General features: G+C 41.7%; 1 protein-coding gene across 1 annotated transcript in view; it reads right to left on the bottom strand.

The window, feature by feature from the left end:
- Window positions 1-829: 829 nt before the first annotated feature.
- LOC143284769 (large ribosomal subunit protein mL42-like) overlaps window positions 830-19087 on the bottom strand; it is a 43733-nt gene continuing 25475 nt past the window's right edge. Inside the window, exons 3-6 of the mRNA XM_076591739.1 lie at window positions 17584-17668; window positions 8329-8358; window positions 3442-3563; window positions 830-2474 (exon numbers count right to left, since the gene is read on the bottom strand). Coding sequence (XP_076447854.1) covers window positions 2420-2474; window positions 3442-3563; window positions 8329-8358; window positions 17584-17668 — 292 coding nt within the window. The 3' untranslated portion in view covers window positions 830-2419. The remainder of the gene's footprint in view (window positions 2475-3441; window positions 3564-8328; window positions 8359-17583; window positions 17669-19087) is intronic.

The following is a 19087-nucleotide window of genomic DNA, read 5'->3' as shown; positions in this document are numbered from 1 at the left end:
ATAGGGATCGAGCTGGACATAGAAGGAAAAAGTTAAAGTTCATGTATGTGCACTGCTTTAAATACAACTCTCTGTATGTTCACAACACAACTCTCTGTATGTGTGCATGTGTGTGTGTTTTCAAGGAAAATGTTATTAGCACACAAGTTTGCACTGTACCAATATAACTTACCACCTGGTCTCTTCAGCTGTAGTCTCTGTTCCACTGACATGCATGTGTGTTAGTTGAGGAAAGAAAGGGGGAAGGGGAATGGCTGGAGGAAGGAGGGGGTGGGTCTGTGACTGGTTATATCACTTTCAAGCAGTCAAGTTGGAGCTGGAGCTAGTGGTCAGTGTCTTGGCTCAGTGCCAAAATTGCCACAGTCATTGACAGTGGTTTCATACCCCTCCTTCTCCCCCCCCCCTTACCTCAGCACTGGTAGGAGACTCATGAGAGAGGGGAGGGGTACCTCATCAAATCAGCAAAGTGAAGTCTGCAGGAGACTGGCGGTGTGAGCGATATTCTTGGCACTCAGCCAACGCAGTCTGATGAGAACCAGACAAAGTGACCATGTGAGAGGGGTGAAGAGGAGGGGGCGTGGCCTCACATCCATATTATCACTTGGAGAAGTCACAATGCATTGTGTATCTATCTCTTAAAAAAATTATTGTGGTTGTTCTAGTATGATTTTGTGTTTGCAGTTATCCATTTGTCCAGAAAATATGATATTTTAGTGCAAATTACCGGACTAATGTTTGTAATGAACAAGTTGAAAATATGACAAAAAACAAAACACTGATTTCAAAACGACAGCATGCCACTAAAAATATATAAAATGGGAAAACAGCATGTGTTTTGTATTCTTTATTAGTTTATTCATTTACCTTTCAGAAAATATATACTTTTATGGGTCTTTCTCCAATAACAAAGAGCACAAATTTTTTTGAAAATTTATACCCGTTTTTTGTGAAAAAACCCGGGCAAATAGATTTCGCTAAAATCTTATTTTTCTGGCAGTGAAAGGGTTAATGGTGAGCTTCTTCACAAGGTGTAACATTTAACTTGAGGATTATTTTTTCTCCACTGGTCTTTCAAGTTTAATTCTGTTATCATATTTTCTAATTTTTCTTTTGCTTTTGGGATATTTGTATTGTTATAAATGTCATAGTACAATTTAATAGGGATCAAAAATTAAGTTCCAATCACACACTAACATATGAATATGATCATGGTACTTTCTGTTAATCATTTTTTATTTAATGATTTATAGAAACCTCAGTTATCTCTGTTCAGACCATAAACATTTACTAATAAATAGTTTTTTCCCCATACCTTTCAAAGATATTAAATAGTTACCATAGTATCAGATTCTGTTTAAGTTCAAATTTTCATTGAGTTCAAATTCAAAGTTATTAATTAACACTGCTACTCCTCTTGTATTGGAGTTATATGAAGCAAAACAGCATATATACCCCCATTCTGATGTTAAATAGGGTAGGTTGGCCTAACTGCGAAAGATCCAGTTGAAATGATCAGCTCAACATGTGTACTGTGCAGATAACATGTACGATCAAATGTAGCTCTTCTGTTTTTGAAGGCTTTCTCCGATTGGTTGCACCAGGAAAAGTTCATGTTCTTTTCAACTTTTTTTCAAAGGCTGAAATAGCAGGGGTGAGTGAGGGTAAATGCAAATGGGCAAGACTAATTGCTGATGATGTGTCTGGGTACATGTGGACAATTAAAACAGAAGCAGGTCTTGAACTCATTAGCATAACATATTATTGGAACATCACACCAGACTGTTGTATTATTGGTTTTGATCGCACATGCACACACACACACATTTAAACACACACACCCCACACCACACACAAACACACTCTTTTGAGAGCACTCAGTTTCTGTGCAACATTGTTCACAGATAGAATCACCTCAAACTATACTACAGTCAAATTGCAAACGACACTATTTTGGAGATTCCTGTCAAAAGTGACATTTTGATCTGTCAACAACATGCTTTCTTAAATTCTCCCAGGACTGGTTATGCACAAGTCATTCAACATACCCAGTCAAATCAGCTGTTTTCTACTGTGTCAAAAGTCCAAGTCCTAGTACTTGTTTCCCTTGATTTTAGGTTTTTGAGAGTATGCTTGTGAACTTGGTCAGCAGTGGTGCGTGAAGAGAGGACAGAGTGCTGAAATAGCCAGAAATAGCTCATGTTTGACTGGGTCTTGGAAATGAGTATTCATTATGGTATCAGAATGAGGTTAACTTTTAATTGTGAAATGTGTGTTGTGGGAACGCTTTGAAGTGGGGCAGTACATGAACCATTACATGTTGTTCGCAATTAGGCCTACCTACTCTAACTTTCAATTTTAATTGTAAAGTGGGTATCTTGTAAACAGTAGATATTTCAGACAGGTGGAATACAGTTGCACATTATAATCCTTCCCGATCTAGTGGCCGTTGGGGTTTTCTGTATTTCTTTTGCGTCCTGGAACATAAAATGTAATTAAAAAAATAGATAACAAAAAATAAGCAAAAAGAAAAAAATGTTCACTACACATGCCCATTACGACCAGAAAAACTCCACAAACAGTATAAAAAGCAGGACATATTAGCCATGGAATGTCTGGTCATATGAGAATCACACATACGTCACAAATTCTATATAAAATATTATGCAAGGATGATTTGTAAAGCACCTCATTTTCATTTAAGTGCAAATTGTTTACTTACATTAAACATTTTATATTATCCACTTCTATAGTAAAACAAATACACTTGCAGACAGAAAAAAACGAAAGAAAACAAAACAAAAGGTGGTGGAGCATTGCTGTGACATGATCTCTCCAGTGAGATAAGCCCAAATTTCACACATAAAAAATCTGAGACAAAAAGTAATGCATTACAATACTACTGCTACTACTAAAAGTATTTATGTAGTGCTGAATCTTGTGCAGATACAAATCAAAGCACTTTCACACCAGCCATCCACATGCATGCAACTCTGATTCAGAGAACAATAACAAGCATTAACTCTCTCCATTTACAAGGTACACAACTTCAGGTCATTGCTGCTTATGCCACCAACTAAGCTAGCACACAGTTAAATAAAAGGTACACTGGAACAAACCCAGACATTTCCTCATGTCTACTGAGAGCTTGTCCTCATTTGATATGTGCACACAACAGCAATGGCAGAAGAAATGTGCAAACAAATATGGCTTTAAAAAAATCTTTTTTTTTATTCAAGACTGGCATAGCCTTTTAATCCTAAATATATGGTTGCCTCAATGGATTTTCAACTAAAAATGTTGTTTGGTCCTTTGCTCTCCTAGCCTCATTGTTCTTCATCAAGGCAACTATGTGTTTGTTCTGTATCGTCCAGTTTAGATTTTCTTGCTTCCTAAGTGGCCCTGTTACCATTAGGCCACCACTCCACTTATACTACGACTCACATGGGTCTCCACTGATGCTTGGTGGTGAAGAACATGTTGCACAGCTCGTGGTCTGTGGGGCCGTCAGGCCGCAGCCTCAGCTTCTCCTCCAGGCACAGGTTTACCTTCAGGGGGGAGTCACCCTGTTGACGTCATCACAAACACACAGATAAAAACGAGCACACAGGAACACAGGGCTAATTGCTGCAAAAGCAGACTTCATCAGTTCAAGCAAAGGTACACATCATCACCAACACACAGGTAAACAGATCACATCCAATCATATTGCTTACCGCTAAGCCAACCATAAAAGGGCCATCTCAAGGCTGATCACCCATCAGTTCTTAAAACCAGTCAAAGAGAAAACAAAATAATGTTAAAAGGCTGATTAAAATGATGTTAAAATAACCAGTTCACTCATGTCTCACTCATTCCATGTAAAAATTCAAGTCAAATTAAAAATACTGAACACAGCATAAAAAGATCAGATCACCAATGTATGTCTCAAACGATATAAGATTCAAATCAAGTTAAAAACTGATTTTCCTCTGGAAATGAAAAAGGGTGTCCAGGGTGACAACCTGGAACATGACAGGTAAACGGGAGCACACAGATACACATCATCACCAACAACATACAGGTTAACACAAGTGCACACACAGGTCATCACCAACAACACTGGTAATCACACAGGTACACACCCAGGGCTACCTGAACACAGATATACACAAAGGGCTAAAACAAAGCAGACCATGTAAAGATTCACCTTCAGGGGTGAGTCACCCTGCTCACATCATCACCAACACACAGGTAAACATGAGCACACAGGGCTAATTTTTACAAAAGCACACTTCATGCACAGGTTCTTCTTCAGAGGTGACTCACCATGTTCCATCATTACCAACACAAAGGTAAATATGAACACACAGGTACACATGCAGGGCTAAAACAAAAGCAGACTTCATGTAAACAGATAAAACAGGGGTGCACAAGCACACGTACAGGACTAAAGACTGACTACAAGCAGGAAAATGTGAACGCACAGGTTGGATCAGATCAAGTCATTGCAAGCCTGGTCATAAAGGTTCTCTGAAGGCTGCAAAATAACTTTAAAATAACCACTGACAATTTTAAAACAATAACAACAAAAAACAAACAAACAAACCAACAAAAAACCACCTTCAAAACAGAATGGAAGTTTGCATATTAAATTTGTTCTCAATTTTAAAAAAGCCCAAGTCAACATGTTAATAATATTCAGATGAGGAAACTAGCCATTGTAACATACTCCTTAACATACCACAAATGCTCCCATCAATGCCACTAAACCAAGATATCAAAACAAACAAAGAACTGTAGAACTGTACAGTACCCTGAACATCCACAGCTATAGGAAGACAGCATTAAGTATAATCAAAGTAACATACAACCTTCCCATTCAACAGCAATAACATGCATACCAAAATATGACTCGTACAACAGTGTACATATTACACAGATACAGCAACAAGTGGAACCAAAGTAAACGACAACCAGAAATTTTAGGCTAACACACAAACAACGTATCATAAGATATAAAACACAAAAAATGTACACAAATAGCATGAATAATTATTACTAGGGGACATGCAACTGACTAGAAATTAACAAAATTAGTGAAAGATGCTGAGACTCAAGTCCTTACTCAGACAGACAGTGGGATGAGAGCTACCTGTAATTCCATGACAGAAAGTGTGAAAGAAAATGCTAAGATGATTTCCGAGACATATTTAAAGACCATATTTTGTCACCAGTCAGGAATTCCCAAACATAATTTCAGCATCATTCACGGAACAGATACAACGTTTGCTGATGTCAAGCTGTTCATGCAGAACTGTATTTAGGCTTCCCAATGAAATGCTCAGTTCCAGCTGTATCACCTGGTATGTGATTCTGGCACTGCCCTTGATCAATGCCTTCACTATAATCATAATGTCCTTGATAACTGTGGTTACTGGACAGCTGGTATGGTTGTTATCTGCAAGCGCCAGTTTTCTGAGCTGAAATTCTTTGTGCCACCTTAAAACCGAGGCCCTAGAAGGAGGCTGTCTCCATAAACATACAGACAACTCAAAAGGCATTCTTCTGGAGACACACCTTTTCAAAAATCATACAGAATCATTGCAAGAAAATCATGTCAGCCCAGTTCAATGCTGGTTTGAAAAGAGCAATCACCTTGGCCGTACATATTGCCTTACTGTTAAAAATTCAAAAGCCCAATGTTCTTGAAAATACATGTCAATGCTATGATGAAAGTGACGATTATCAAGATTTAATCATTTCTTTTCTCACTTCATAAATCATGTCACATCTCAGAACATAATGAAAATCCCTTATATATACATATACATATATATATGTATATATCTTTGCATATATGCAAAGACATATATGTATATATAGATAGATAAATAGACAGGTATATAAGATATTTCTCTCTCACTCTCTATAAATATATGTACATATATAATATATATATATATATATAATATGCAAATAAAATAAACAGGAACATGGAGCAATGGTATACAGACCTGGGAACACTGATCCATACAATGATACCTATGATGTTCATCCTTCAGATTCAAAGATGACCATGGCTTCAAATATCAGATGGAAGATTGGTGGCTGTGGGTCTGAAGGTAAATGGCGAAGTCAATCCCGGCCCTGAAGTCTCGCCCACATGTGGGACACAAGTGAATGGGTGCAGTCGAGACAGTGGATGCTGCTCGGACTTGTGCACAGCATGCTTTCATTGCACCTCAGTGATGCATGGGCTCCTGTGGTGATCTTGATGTGCCAAGCTGGATGGTCCAGAGCAAGCGTCTCCCACGTGTTGATGTTCACACCCAGGTCTTTGAAGGACACTTTGAGGCAGTCTTTGTAGTGTTTCTTCTGCCCTCCAACTGAACGCTTGCCCTGACACAGTTCTCTGAACAGCAGCTGCTTAGGCAGTTGACTGTCTGGCATTCTGACCACATGTCCTGCCCACCTGGCTTGGGCTTTCTGCAGGAGGGTGTAGATACAGAAGCCAGCTTGTTCCAGGACTTCAGTGTTGGGGACTTTGTCCTGCCACCTGATGTGGAGGAATCTGTGGAGACAGCTCAGGTGGAAGCGATTGAGCTGTTTGGCGTTTCTGCTGTAGACAGTCCAGGTATCACTGGTGTACATGAAGGTCATAAGGACCACTGCACTGTTGACCTTCAGCTTGGTTGTGGCGATGAGTCTTCTCCACTCTCAAATGTTTTCACGGAGTCTCCCAAAGGCAGCGCTGGCTTTGGCGATCCTGTTGTTGACCTCAGCATCTATGTTGAGTGTGTGAGAGAGAGCATGCTGCCCAGGTAGGTGAAGTTGTCAACTGCCTGAAGATTCGGCCCCTTCACTGTGATATGCAGTTTCTGGTATGACTTTCCTGGGGCAGGCTGGTACATAACTTCGATATTTTTTATGCTGATGGCGAGACCGAAGTTGTCGCAGAAACAGTGGAGTTCGGCAGTCCCTTGGGTGTCTGAGCAGCCCTCTTTAGGATTGCTCTGCACACTTCCTTGAAGGAAGGGGCTAGAAAAGGTGCCTCAAACATAGCCTGCTACACTTCTCCTTGGCCAGTTTACCATGGCTGGTGGGGATCCCACACAGCGGTCGGCCAACAAAAATGAAGAAAAAAGTGATGGTGCTCAACCTCAGCATATGGAACGTGAGAACTCTGCTGAAAAGGACGTGAGAACATCAAGGCAGACAGACCAGAGAGAAGAACAGCACTGGTTGCCAAAACACTAGTTCCCGACAATGTGGACAAAGCAGCTCTCAGCTCACAAAATGTGGTGGTGGATACACGTACTTCTGGAGTGGTCACAGCAGCACTGAACAACAAAAAAGGCGTGGGATTTGCCATCAAATCTCACCTTGCCTGTAAACTCACCAAGCTTCCAGAGGGTATCAATGACTGCCTGGTGACACTTCAGCTCCCACTCTCAAAGAAGAATAATGCAACGCTGATTAGTGCCTACGCTCCCACCATGACCAACCCAGATGACATAAAGGACAAGTTCTACGAAGAACTTGATGCCCTGATTTCAGCAGTCCCACAGTCAGAGAAGATCAGTGTTCTCGGGGACTTATGCCTGAGTAGGGACAGACTACCAAACCTGGGAAGGGATCATTGGAAGACACGTCACTGGCAAATAAAACAGCAACAGCCTTCTGCTCCTAAAGACATGTGCAACACATGACCTTGTCATCACCAACACCCTGTTCTGCCTACCAACCCGTAAGCAGATGTCACGGATGCACCCCTGCTCAAAGCACTGGCATCTTATAGACCATGTCAGAAGACTGCAAAGAGGCTGAATGTCTCAAAGCTGAAATGTGGCAAGGTTGCAGAATAACTTGCTGACAACCTTGAAGACAGACTGCCAGGCACACCACAGGACCAGCACTGAGGAACAATGGATGGCCTTCAGAGATGCTGTCTACACTACTGCCCTTTAACATCTTGGACCAGCAACCTGAAAAAACCAAGACTGGTTCGATGTGAATGATAAAGAAATAGAGGCACTGATATCAGAGAAAAATCAACTGTTCAAAGCGCGTCATAACCACTCCACATCACAAGCCAAGGATGATGCCTTTGCTAATGAAAAAGAAAAGTGCAGAAGAAACTTTGCGAGACACAGGACAACTGGTTCAGCAAGAAGGTGGATGAAATACAAGGCTACAATACAATGATAACTATACTGTACATAAACAGAACTAAAAAAAAAAAAAAAAAAAAAGAAAGAAAAAAAAGAAAAGACAAGCAAGCAATCAGTAAATGCGGGCATCTAAAACAAACTGCTAATACAGTCGGTTAACAAATAAGCCAGTCCTCACCTCAGCACTTTCTTCCATTCTGGGCACAGGCTGCAACATATTTCATTCCCAGTCATGGGTCAGTGGTGTCATTACTGATCAGGACATTGGAACACACTGATCATGTTTAAAAAAAAATCAATATATGACACACACTGTGATCAGTTATAGTCCAGAACAAATCAAGTCTACATATCAAACACCCACACCCACACACACCCACACTGTGCACATATTTGTATACACACAGACTCACATACATAGCCACACACACACACACTCATTTCTCAACCTCATCAATAGCAACTAACTGTAAAGATTTGAAGACGGTAAGATCTGTATCCAGACACATCACACAACCATCTGTACATGCATACTTTCAAACATCAAAGCATGATAGGAAAACAATAACCACTTTAAAAAAATTAGAATACACTACGGAAACTGAGAAGTGTCATCAATTCTATTTTCAACAAAATGTTCATTCTAGTCAGTAGTCAATTTAATATCCACTAAAAAATATTAAAATACAGTAAATACATCAATGGTGAAGTCAGTGTCATTCTATTTGTTCTGTCCAGAATTTGTATTTGTTTTCTTTTAATTCAACAATTGCAACAACAACAAAAAACCAAACAAACAAAAAAACCAACCAAACAAACAAAAAAACAACCCAAAAACAAACAAAAAAACAACAACCAAAAACAAAGTCATGCCATCTTCAAACCCAAACAAACATTCAGGCAATTGGGAAGAGCCCAATTCTAATTGTCTGGATCTGAAGCCTCAACGAAGTAAACCATTCATCATCTGGAAATATGGCTAAATCCAGATGGCTTACAACCTATCATTGGTATGAATGTAAAACATTTTTTTTTTTTTTACTATGTTTATTCCAAATTTGGTATTGACAACCAAAGACTGGCTTATTACATAGACTCACTTTGTTTACACAAACTTACATGAATTTATCTTAACAGATTAAAAAACAAAAATGACTGAACATAGATCTACATGCAGATGCAAACTGCACATGTACACACACACACACATACCCACCCCCAATCACACATACAGGGTGTTGGATATTAACTGATAAAGGGTTAAACATGTCTGATCATTTTATTTCTGAAGAGGAAAATGTCAAATAACTTTTTCATCACTGACCACATGACCGCAACAGTGACTATAATGTCATTGTTGGAAAACACTAAACTAAAGACTATGTCCTGTCACTGGGTCCAGACAGGCTTGGACGAGAGAGTGGGGCTAACAACCTGCACAACTCTTCCTCACTTTAATCCGTCAAGCTCAAGTCATTCCTTCAAATTACACCAAGCAACACCTCAAGTCCTGTGGCGATGGGGGAGTGGCAAAGGAGCAGGTGCACATACACTGGAAATTGCACTCAAAACCATTAAGATGCATTGTGAAATGGACTGCTTCTCACAAGCCTGCGACAACTTCCGTCTCACCATCAGCACAAAAAAGACTGAAGTTAAATCTGTCATGTACCAGCCTGGCCCAGGAAAGTCATACCAGGAGCTGTGCATCACAGTGAAGGGGCAGAACCTTCAGGCAGTTGACAACTTCACCTACCTGGGCAGCATGCTCTCTCTCACACAGTCAACATAGACGTTGAGGTCAACAACAGGATCACAAAAGCCAGCGCCGCCTTTGGGAGACTCTGTGAGAACGTCGGGAGTGGAGAGGACTCAGCCCAACCACCAAATGAAGGTTGACAGTGCAGTGGTCCTTACCACCCTCCTTTACACCAGTGAGACCTGGACTGTCTACAGCAGAAACGCCAAACAGCTCAATCGCTTCCACCTGAGCTGTCTCCGCAGATTCCTCCACATCAAATGGCAGGACAAAGTCCCCGACACGGAAGTCCTGGAACGAGCTGGCTTCTGCAGCATCTACACCCTCATGCAGAAAGCCCAAGCCAGGTGGGCAGGACATGTGGTCAGAATGCCAGACAGTCAACTGCCTAAGCAGCTGCTGTACGGAGAACTGTGTCAAGGAAAGCCGTCAGTTGGAGGGCAGAAAAAACGCTACAAAAACTGTCTCTAAGTGTCCTTCAAAGACCTGGGCGTCAACATCAACATGTGGGAGACACTTTCCCTGGACCATCCAGCTTGGCACAGCAAGATCACCACAGGAGCCCGTGCAACTGAAGCCAGGCGCATCACCAAGGTGCGACATAAGCGTGCTATGTGCAAGGCCTAAGCAGCATCCACTGCCACAACAGAATCCACTCACTTGTGTCCCACATGTGGGCAAGCCTTCAGGGCCCAGATTGGCTTCATCATTCACTTCCGGACCCACAGCCACTGATCTTCCATCTGATATTTGACGCCATGGTTATCTTCGAATATGAATATTGGCCAAATTTTGCGCAGCTAACAGTGAAAAGACGAGCCATCTTGCCCGGTCCGCTCTTAGCCAATCAAACGCCTCTAAAAGCTATAAGCACTGAATCATTCCGTGGCCATTGAAAAAAATACCACGGCGGAGACGCGGGGATGGACGGGCGGGCATTCGAGTTTGACATGGTAAGTGTATGTATCACCAAACATGGAGTATAATACAAACTCCTCCTTTTGGTGTCATATACTGTACCATGTAAAACTGATGCAGAATTTAAAGCAAATGGAGGAGAGCAACGCCTACTGGTTCATATGGGGAGCCCTTGTAACCGAGACGGCAGTGTTAGCCGCGACAAAGGAAATCCCCTTGGAACCGTCAGCCCTGGTCATATGGAAATCCCTGAGGTAGAAGTTGATGAAGGGATTCTCAGACCGCCAGAAGGCTGCCTCCAAGACATGCTGCAGTGGCACTGTGTGCTGGAAAGCAGCCGAAGTAGCTATGGCCCGCACTTCGTGTGCTCTGGGATTAAGACAGCTGATATCCCTGTGAGCATGAGAGTAGGCTCTACGAATGACTTGGGAAACCCAGCAGGAAATGGTGCCTGCAGCAATGTCTTTCTTGTAATTCTCATTGAGGGAGATGAGAAGATGCCTCTGAGAAGAACGCCTATGGCGAGACCTATCCCAATAGTATCTGAGACACCGAACAGGGCAGAGATGCCTATCCTCATCATCTTGGGCAAGAATATCAGACAAAGGTCTGACCCTCAGAGAGGGGGAAGGGACCTCGGGGTCTTGGTTCTTAGCCAGAAACTCTGGAAGGAAACGAAGAGTGATGGAACCATCTCTGTGGAAGGCCAGATCTTGTGGCATTCCACTAAGACCATGAATCTCCCTTCTACAATGGCCTGTGGCCAGCAACAGAAGGAAAGTGGTCTTGAGGGTGAGCAAGTCGAAAGGAATAGTCCCCAATGGCTCGAAGGGCTGCTTTTGAATGAAATCCAGCACCAGGAACAAGTCCCAGAGGGGCACTCTTCTGGGGTTTCTAGCTTCCTTCAGAGAGGCGCCCCTAGCCACCTCTCTGAGCAGGAAATCTGCTTCAAAGGTGGGGCCACCTAGCTGTTTGATTGTGGTACAGTTGGCAGACCTGTACCCTCGCACAGAACTAGCAGACAGGTTGAGAACCGAGGAGCAGTGAGCCAGAAAGTTGGCCAGCTGCATGCTTGTAGGGTTAGTAGGGGGAATGTCCTGAGCTGTACACCACCTCAACCATTTCTTCCAGCTAAAGTCATACAAAGTCTCCGTTACCTCCCTCCTTGCTTTAGTGACTATGGAGAGGAGGTCAGAGGAGGCACCCCCCTGGGTCAGCGCAGCCGAAACAGAGGCCGATCGAGGGGTCGAAGACTTCAATGGTGATACTGACAGTTCTGACCGCACAGCAGCCATGCGTGCAGGTGGAGCAGTTGAGGATTGGAATAAGGAATGCCTGAACAAGGCTGCCTCAGCAGATGAGGTTTGGTTTCGAGTTCCAGGGGTGGAACATGTGTCAGAGACTGAAGGTCCGGAAACCAGGGCTGGGCTGGCCATTTCGGCACAATGAGGATCAGCTGCAGGCGTTCCAATCTGGCTTTCCGTATCACTTTGGACAGAATTGGAAAGGGAGGAAACGCGTAGGCAATCAGAGTGCTCCAGTCTAGAGAGAGAGCATCCACTGCCCATGCTTCTGGGTCGGCAACCAGAGAGACATAAGTGGGAAGTCTCTTGTTGAACTTTGTGGCAAAAAGGTCCACCATCGGCCGAAACCACACCCCCTGAAGGGTGTCCTTGTCCAGGGTCCACTCTGTGTGGATGACACTCTTGGACCTGCTGAGAGCATCTGCCAAGATGTTGGCTTTTCCTGCTATATGTCTCGCTGAAAGTGCAATGCCCTTGCTGTTGCACCAACAGAGGACAGCCTCGGTCCGCAGGGAGATGTCTGCTGAGTGCGCTCACCCCCTTGGTTCACGCAACATGCGACCGTCGCATTGTCCGTGAACAAGCGGATGGTCTTGCCAGTGGCCTCCCCCATGAAGTGCAGGAGAGCCCTGCGAACTGCCTCCAGTTCCAAAACACTGATGTGGCATAGGTGCTCCTCCGGGGACCAAGTCTCTGCTGCATGGAGTGAGTCCATGTGGGCTCCCCAGCCCAGGGAGGAGGCGTCTGTGAAGAGTGCCACCTGAAGAGCAGGTGGGGCTATGGGCACCCCCTGTGTCCGAAGACGGGTGGTTAACCACTCTGATGTCACCTCGAGGAACCGCTCGCCCAGACATATCTGGGTATCCCATGGCTGAGTGCTCTGGGACCACCGTAACCTCAGTGCCCTCTGAAGAGGGCGCTTGAGAACCCTGCCCAGGGGAATGAGAAGTGCCAAGGACTCCATCATGCCCAGGAGGGAAGAAAGTGTCCGCGCTCTTGCTTGGGAGGAACGGCGCAAGTGGCTGAGGAGGCTTGCCAGATGGTCCCAGCGATCTGGCGTCAGAGAGACTATCATGGACCGCGTGTTGAATCTCATCCCTAAGAAGTCGAAGGACTGACTTGGGGACAGATCGCATTTCTCCTGGTTCGTGAGGAAGCTCAGTTGGGAGCAAAGGTCTAGAAGTCTGGCCGTATGACTCTGGCACAGGGCCTGCGACTGGGCCAGGATAAGCCAGTCGCCCAGGTACACACAGAGACAAATGGATTCTGACCGGACGATGGACACCAATTCCCTCACCACCATGGTAAACAGGAAAGGGGCAAGGGACAGGCCAAATGGGAGGGCCGAGAACTGGAACACCTTGTCCCTCCACATGAACCTCAGGTACCGATGGGATGCCGGATGGATGAGGATATGAAAATAAGCATCTTTCAGATCAACAGAGGTAGCCCAATCGCCCTGTTGAATGGTCTCCCGAATCTGTGCATGTGTGTCCATCTTGTAAAAAAAAAGCTGTGATTTATTCATCTTGTACCCTGTGATTGTCTCTATGCCTTTCCAGTACTTCCTGGAGTCACTGCCTCTAAAATTGTTCTCCAGTTTAATCTGAAGTACTGCTTGTCTGCCTTGATCTGCTGGTCTATTTTTCATGTTGGTCAAATACAGTGAAAGACGGGGAGACTCAGACTCAGACAGAGAGAGAAAAGGAAGAGACTGAGAGTAACGCTTTTCCTTTATTTTATATGGCTAGTGATATACTTAACCACTTGAGAGCCTATAGGACATCAGCTGACGTTCTATAAAAAGTGTTGCCATAATGCCAAAAAGACTTCCACTGACGTCCTGCATAAGTTCCAATTTTTCCTTCATTGGAATTTGGTTCAATTCACATGAACAGATTCTGAACAGTTACTTTGATGTGTCTGTATCAAACTGGACCATGTGGAACGCATGTGGAAAGGGGGTTGCATCATATGCAAAATAAAGCACTGAAAACTTTGTCAGTGGTCCCAGTCAGTGGATTTACATGATTTTGAAAGCTGTGCTTATGATTATGGATAGCTATAGCGATGGAGAAGGATCTCTCTTGTCTGATGACTGGTTTGAACATGCAGGTGAATGACAACAACAGTGATGAAACTGACAACCCATTTGATTGTAATTCCATCCTTCTATCCAGTCAGACAGCATTTTTGAACAAGTGGCTATGACTGACAGAATGCGTGCAGTGAGCGTTGGGAGAGGGGGAGGAGAGGGAGAGGAGTGATGTAAGCCAGCCAGAGGGTGTTGAGTGGGTGTGGCAGTTGGAGGCCCATAACTCATAACTTTATGGATGTTATTAGGTGGAGGTAGAAACAGATTTTTTTGTTGCACAAAAATCATTATATTGACTTTAAATACCTGAACAGTCATCTTCAATCAATTAATGAAGATCAAAGAGGTTTAATGAAGGGACGTTATATTGGTGAAAATATCAGAAGAATATACGATGTATTACAATATACAGAAGAAGAAAATATTCCTGGGATGCTTCTTATGGTAGACTGACAGTGTGAGAAGGTGTTCAACATTGTCTCCTGGTCCTTTTTGCATAAAGCACTAAGTTTTTCAACTTTGGCCTGGATATAATTAAGTGGGTTTCCACTTTTTTTGATAATGTTACTTCTGTGTCTCTGTGAATGGTCAGTATTCTAGACGGTTCAATATAAAAAGAGTGGTGCGACGGGGAGACCCATGCTCTCCACATCTGTACTTACTTGTAATTTGTGCAGAGGTGTTGTCTGCCTTTATTAGGCAAAACCGTAAAATGAAGGGAATAAAACTAAAAGTGAGAGCACAAGAGGTCCTTCTTCCCCAGTTTGCTGATGACAAGTCTATGCCTTGACGGCAGTGAAGAGTCTTTAATTGAGTGTGTTGAAGTACTAAAACTTTTTGCAGAAATATCAGGCCTAAAAATTAAAATTGAAAAAACCAATGTGGTGTGGACTGGAAGTATGAAAAATTCTGATGTACGATAAAAAATTTTGCTGGAATCTTGGAATTTTTATGAATCTTGGAAATTTGTTTTGCATTGATGTCAGAAGAATTCTGGATGTAAATTTTGATGGGAAACTACAAATGGTTTGCAGATTATTGCCCAAATGGAACAAATGTCAGTTGGCCCCTCTTGGTAAAATAATAGTATCAAAAACCTTGGTACTGTCAAAGTTTACATACCTGTTTCTGAATCTGACAGATCCACCTACAAATGTTAATAAGGAACTGCAAAATATTTTGTTTGATTTTTTATGGCATGTTAATGCCAGGATAAAAAACAACAACAACAACAACTGTTGTCTGTAAGCTTTACGTGGAGGGAGGTTTACAAATGATTGATATACAGGCATATATTTCATCACTAAAGATTTCTTGGATACAGAGAATTAAGAGAGGTGGGGACCTGCAGACTTTTCTATTTGAAATGTATCCAGAGTTTGAAAACTAGCCAAAGCTTGGTGAGGATTATGTACATGTTTGTATGAAACACTGTAATAATTTTTATTTGGTTAGATGTATTGAAACACCTGAAAAGGTTACACTTGAAATGTCGACCTCAGAACACTTCTGAGTTCTTAGCAGAATGCATTCATGACAGTGCCAACATTATAAGAGACAGGAGTAGTGTTTGTGAAAGAATGGGTACAAATGGAATTTTGTTTATAAATCAGTTGTTTGATGTGGAAAATAATCGCTTCTTTACTTTTGCAAATTCAGTGACCACTTTCCAAACCTCAGTCTAACAAACTTTCTTTATATTCAGGTATCATATGTGCTATTGAGTAATTTAGAGAAACACACCATATTGAACTGTCCCCAAATTATAGCATCATGGAAACTAAGATCTGGGCGGTGGTCTCGGGAGAAGGCATACTTCCATCAGCAGTTGTCAAGTGGAATGAATACTTTCATGGTATGAAATGGAAAGAAATATTTTTACATTGTTTAAAATTCCATGATGTGAAACAAGTGGTTTCAGGCTCGTATTTTACACCAGTTGTTGCCTACAAGAAAATTTTTGTATGACTGCAGAATCATTGAAGAACCACTATGTTCCTTTCGCAATAGAGAAGTCGAAATCATACAAAAATTGCTTTGGAATTGTAAAATCACACAAACTTTTTGGACTGATGTATCAAAGGTATCAACTGAGAAATGTGAACATTGTAATTCTCTGGTCCTATCCAAAGAGCTGGTCCTATTTGGATACAAAAAGGGTGTGATTACAGACAAAGATTTTGACTTCATTCTGGAACTTTCCAAGTTTTATATCTACAAATAACTCACTGCCAAATGTGCGAGCTTTCTTAGCAAGTTTCAGAAGTAATTATCTGGATATCAATGCGATAGCTTATATTGATAGCAGATTTGTTCACTTTACGCCAAACTGGTTTCTATATGGAAATTTGTTTCAAAAGTAATTTGTATACATCCTACCCTCTGCCTTAGTCTCTATCTCCCTCGCTCCCTCTCTCTCTTTCTCATGCTCTCTGTGCATACATGTGTGAGTTTGTACTCTTGCCAGATGATCTTCATTTTCATGATAATAATTAAGTAGATGCAGTTTTGTTGTTAAAATTAAGCAAAACTGTGTGTGTGTGTGAAATGCTGTTATTGACACTCCATATTCTCTCAAAATATTAATCAAAATAACTCTTTATGGGTACTGATACATGTGCGTGCGTGCGTGCATGCATGCGTGTGTGTGTTGGGGAAGTGGGGTATACAAAATTTAAAATTCCCTTGCAATAGATGAATAATACAGCTTCTGTGAAGTGATTGCCAGTTGGCAGTGTTATGTATATTCCTTGGAGTAGATTCTACCATGTATTGCTTCACTGGTTTTTGATGGAAACTGATTATGTATTGCTGAGATTTTGATTAAACATTTTTGTGATTTTGATCACCTTAATGTGGAATTTGATAACATGATTTTCTTTTCTTGACAAATATAAACTTTATTACAAGGGGGGGAAAGGTATAAGTACAAAACTTACTGAGAAAAAATCCCATATGCAGAATCTACATTTATTTTCCTCCACAAAAACGTTTCTTTATGTATCTCCCAAAGCTTTTGTGCAAGAATCTTTTTTAATCTATCACCCCTGAATCCTCAAAATTCCCCGGCAAGGTTTTTTTTAATATAATTTTAATTTAATTTTTTTTATTTTTTTTTTTTTATAACAAAGTTCTCTGGCACTCAACTGGATTTTAGACGTCATTTTTCACACACACAAGTGTAACATACATAAGTACATACCCCCATACACAAAATTATGCTAAGGGTGGAAGGGGAGGAAAGGTCTGGGAGTGGGAACTGAGAAGGATTTGAAATGAATAGATAAATATACAGGACAGCCAGATGGAAGAGGGGTTAAAAGCCCAAACTAACCAACTTAAAATTAGTCTACCAACCTGGGTACAGTGGTATGGGTGTTCTGGCTCAGGGTGCCAGCAGATGATACAACTCTGGTCCGGTGCCACTGCAATTCTTGGCAGACTGCAGGAAAACATTGATAGAGCTATATATATATATATATATATATATATATATATATATATATATATATATATATATACACACACTGTATATATATTCAGTGCACATATGTATATGTGTGTGTGTGTGTGTGTGTGTGTGTATACATGGATGTATACATATATCTAATTAATATTTGGTGTAACCAGGCTGTTAGGAAAAACTAAAGGAAAAAGAGAGAGCTTTTTGCGAAACTGATGATAGAATAGTCCACAATAAGGCAAAAAGAAGTGTTGAAAAATGCATTAAGAAGGCAATATATAGGAAAAAAAGTAGAAGAAAACCTGTCTGCAAACAACTCTAGGAATGTATGGACCGAACTGCAGAACATCACTGATAATAAAATGACCCACCAGACAGTCGACAGCACTGACAGAACTCTTCCAGACAAACTCAACACATTCTACTCCAGATTCGACAAACCATTGTCTACTTCTGACATGGCTGCACCCAAAATCACCCCCACTCCACCTTTCATTGTCCAAGAGAATGAAGTCAGACGCCACTTCAGTCGTCTGAAAATGAGAAAAGCCACTGGCCCTGACATCTCACCAGGCTTTTTGAAGAAGTGTGCAGTCCAACTATTTAGTGTCTTCACTGACATATTTAACATGTCCCTTCAGTCTTGTGTGTTGCCACACTGCTTGAAAAAATCAACAATCATTCCTGTTGCAAAAAAAAAAAAGCAGTATTAATGATTATCGTCCCATAGCCTTAACATCAGTCGTCATGAAAACATCTGAACACTTGATTCTACAATTCCTAAAAACCTGCATTCCTCCATCTTTTGATCCCTTTCAGTTCACCTATAGAGCTAACAGATCAGTTGAAGATTCCATTAGCATAGGTCTCTACCACATCCTCAGACATCTCGAAAATCCTAACAGCTATGCCAGGATCCTTTTCATTGTTTCATTGACTACAACTCAACACAATAGTGCCATCAAAACTATATTTTAAACTCAAAGACCTCTTGCTGCCTGAATCAATTTGTGTATGGATCCTAAATTTTCTAAGATGCAGACCGCAAGTTGTTAAAGTTGGTGACCTCACCCCTCCACATGCATTCTCAACATAGGCACCCCACAGGGATGTGTTCTATCCTCGCTGTTGTACTCACTATTCACACATGACTGTGCAACTCAAAATGAATGTAACACCATGGTCAAGTTTGCTGACGATACTACTCTAGAAGAGCTGCTTACGAACAGTGATGAGTCAAAATATAGGGAAGAAGTACTGGAACTTGTCAACTGGTGTGATCAAAACAACTTAGAACTCAACGTATCAAAAACAAAAGAATTAATTTTAGATTTCAGGAAGACCAGATCTGATCCCTTACCACTTGTCATTAAAGACAAGCAAGCAGAGATCATTAGC

Source organism: Babylonia areolata, chromosome 8 (assembly GCF_041734735.1).
Source record: "Babylonia areolata isolate BAREFJ2019XMU chromosome 8, ASM4173473v1, whole genome shotgun sequence".
NCBI classification, from domain to species: Eukaryota; Metazoa; Mollusca; class Gastropoda; order Neogastropoda; family Buccinidae; genus Babylonia; species Babylonia areolata.
Note: the sequence above shows the minus strand (reverse complement) of the source record. Positions and strands in the feature narration are given on the sequence as shown.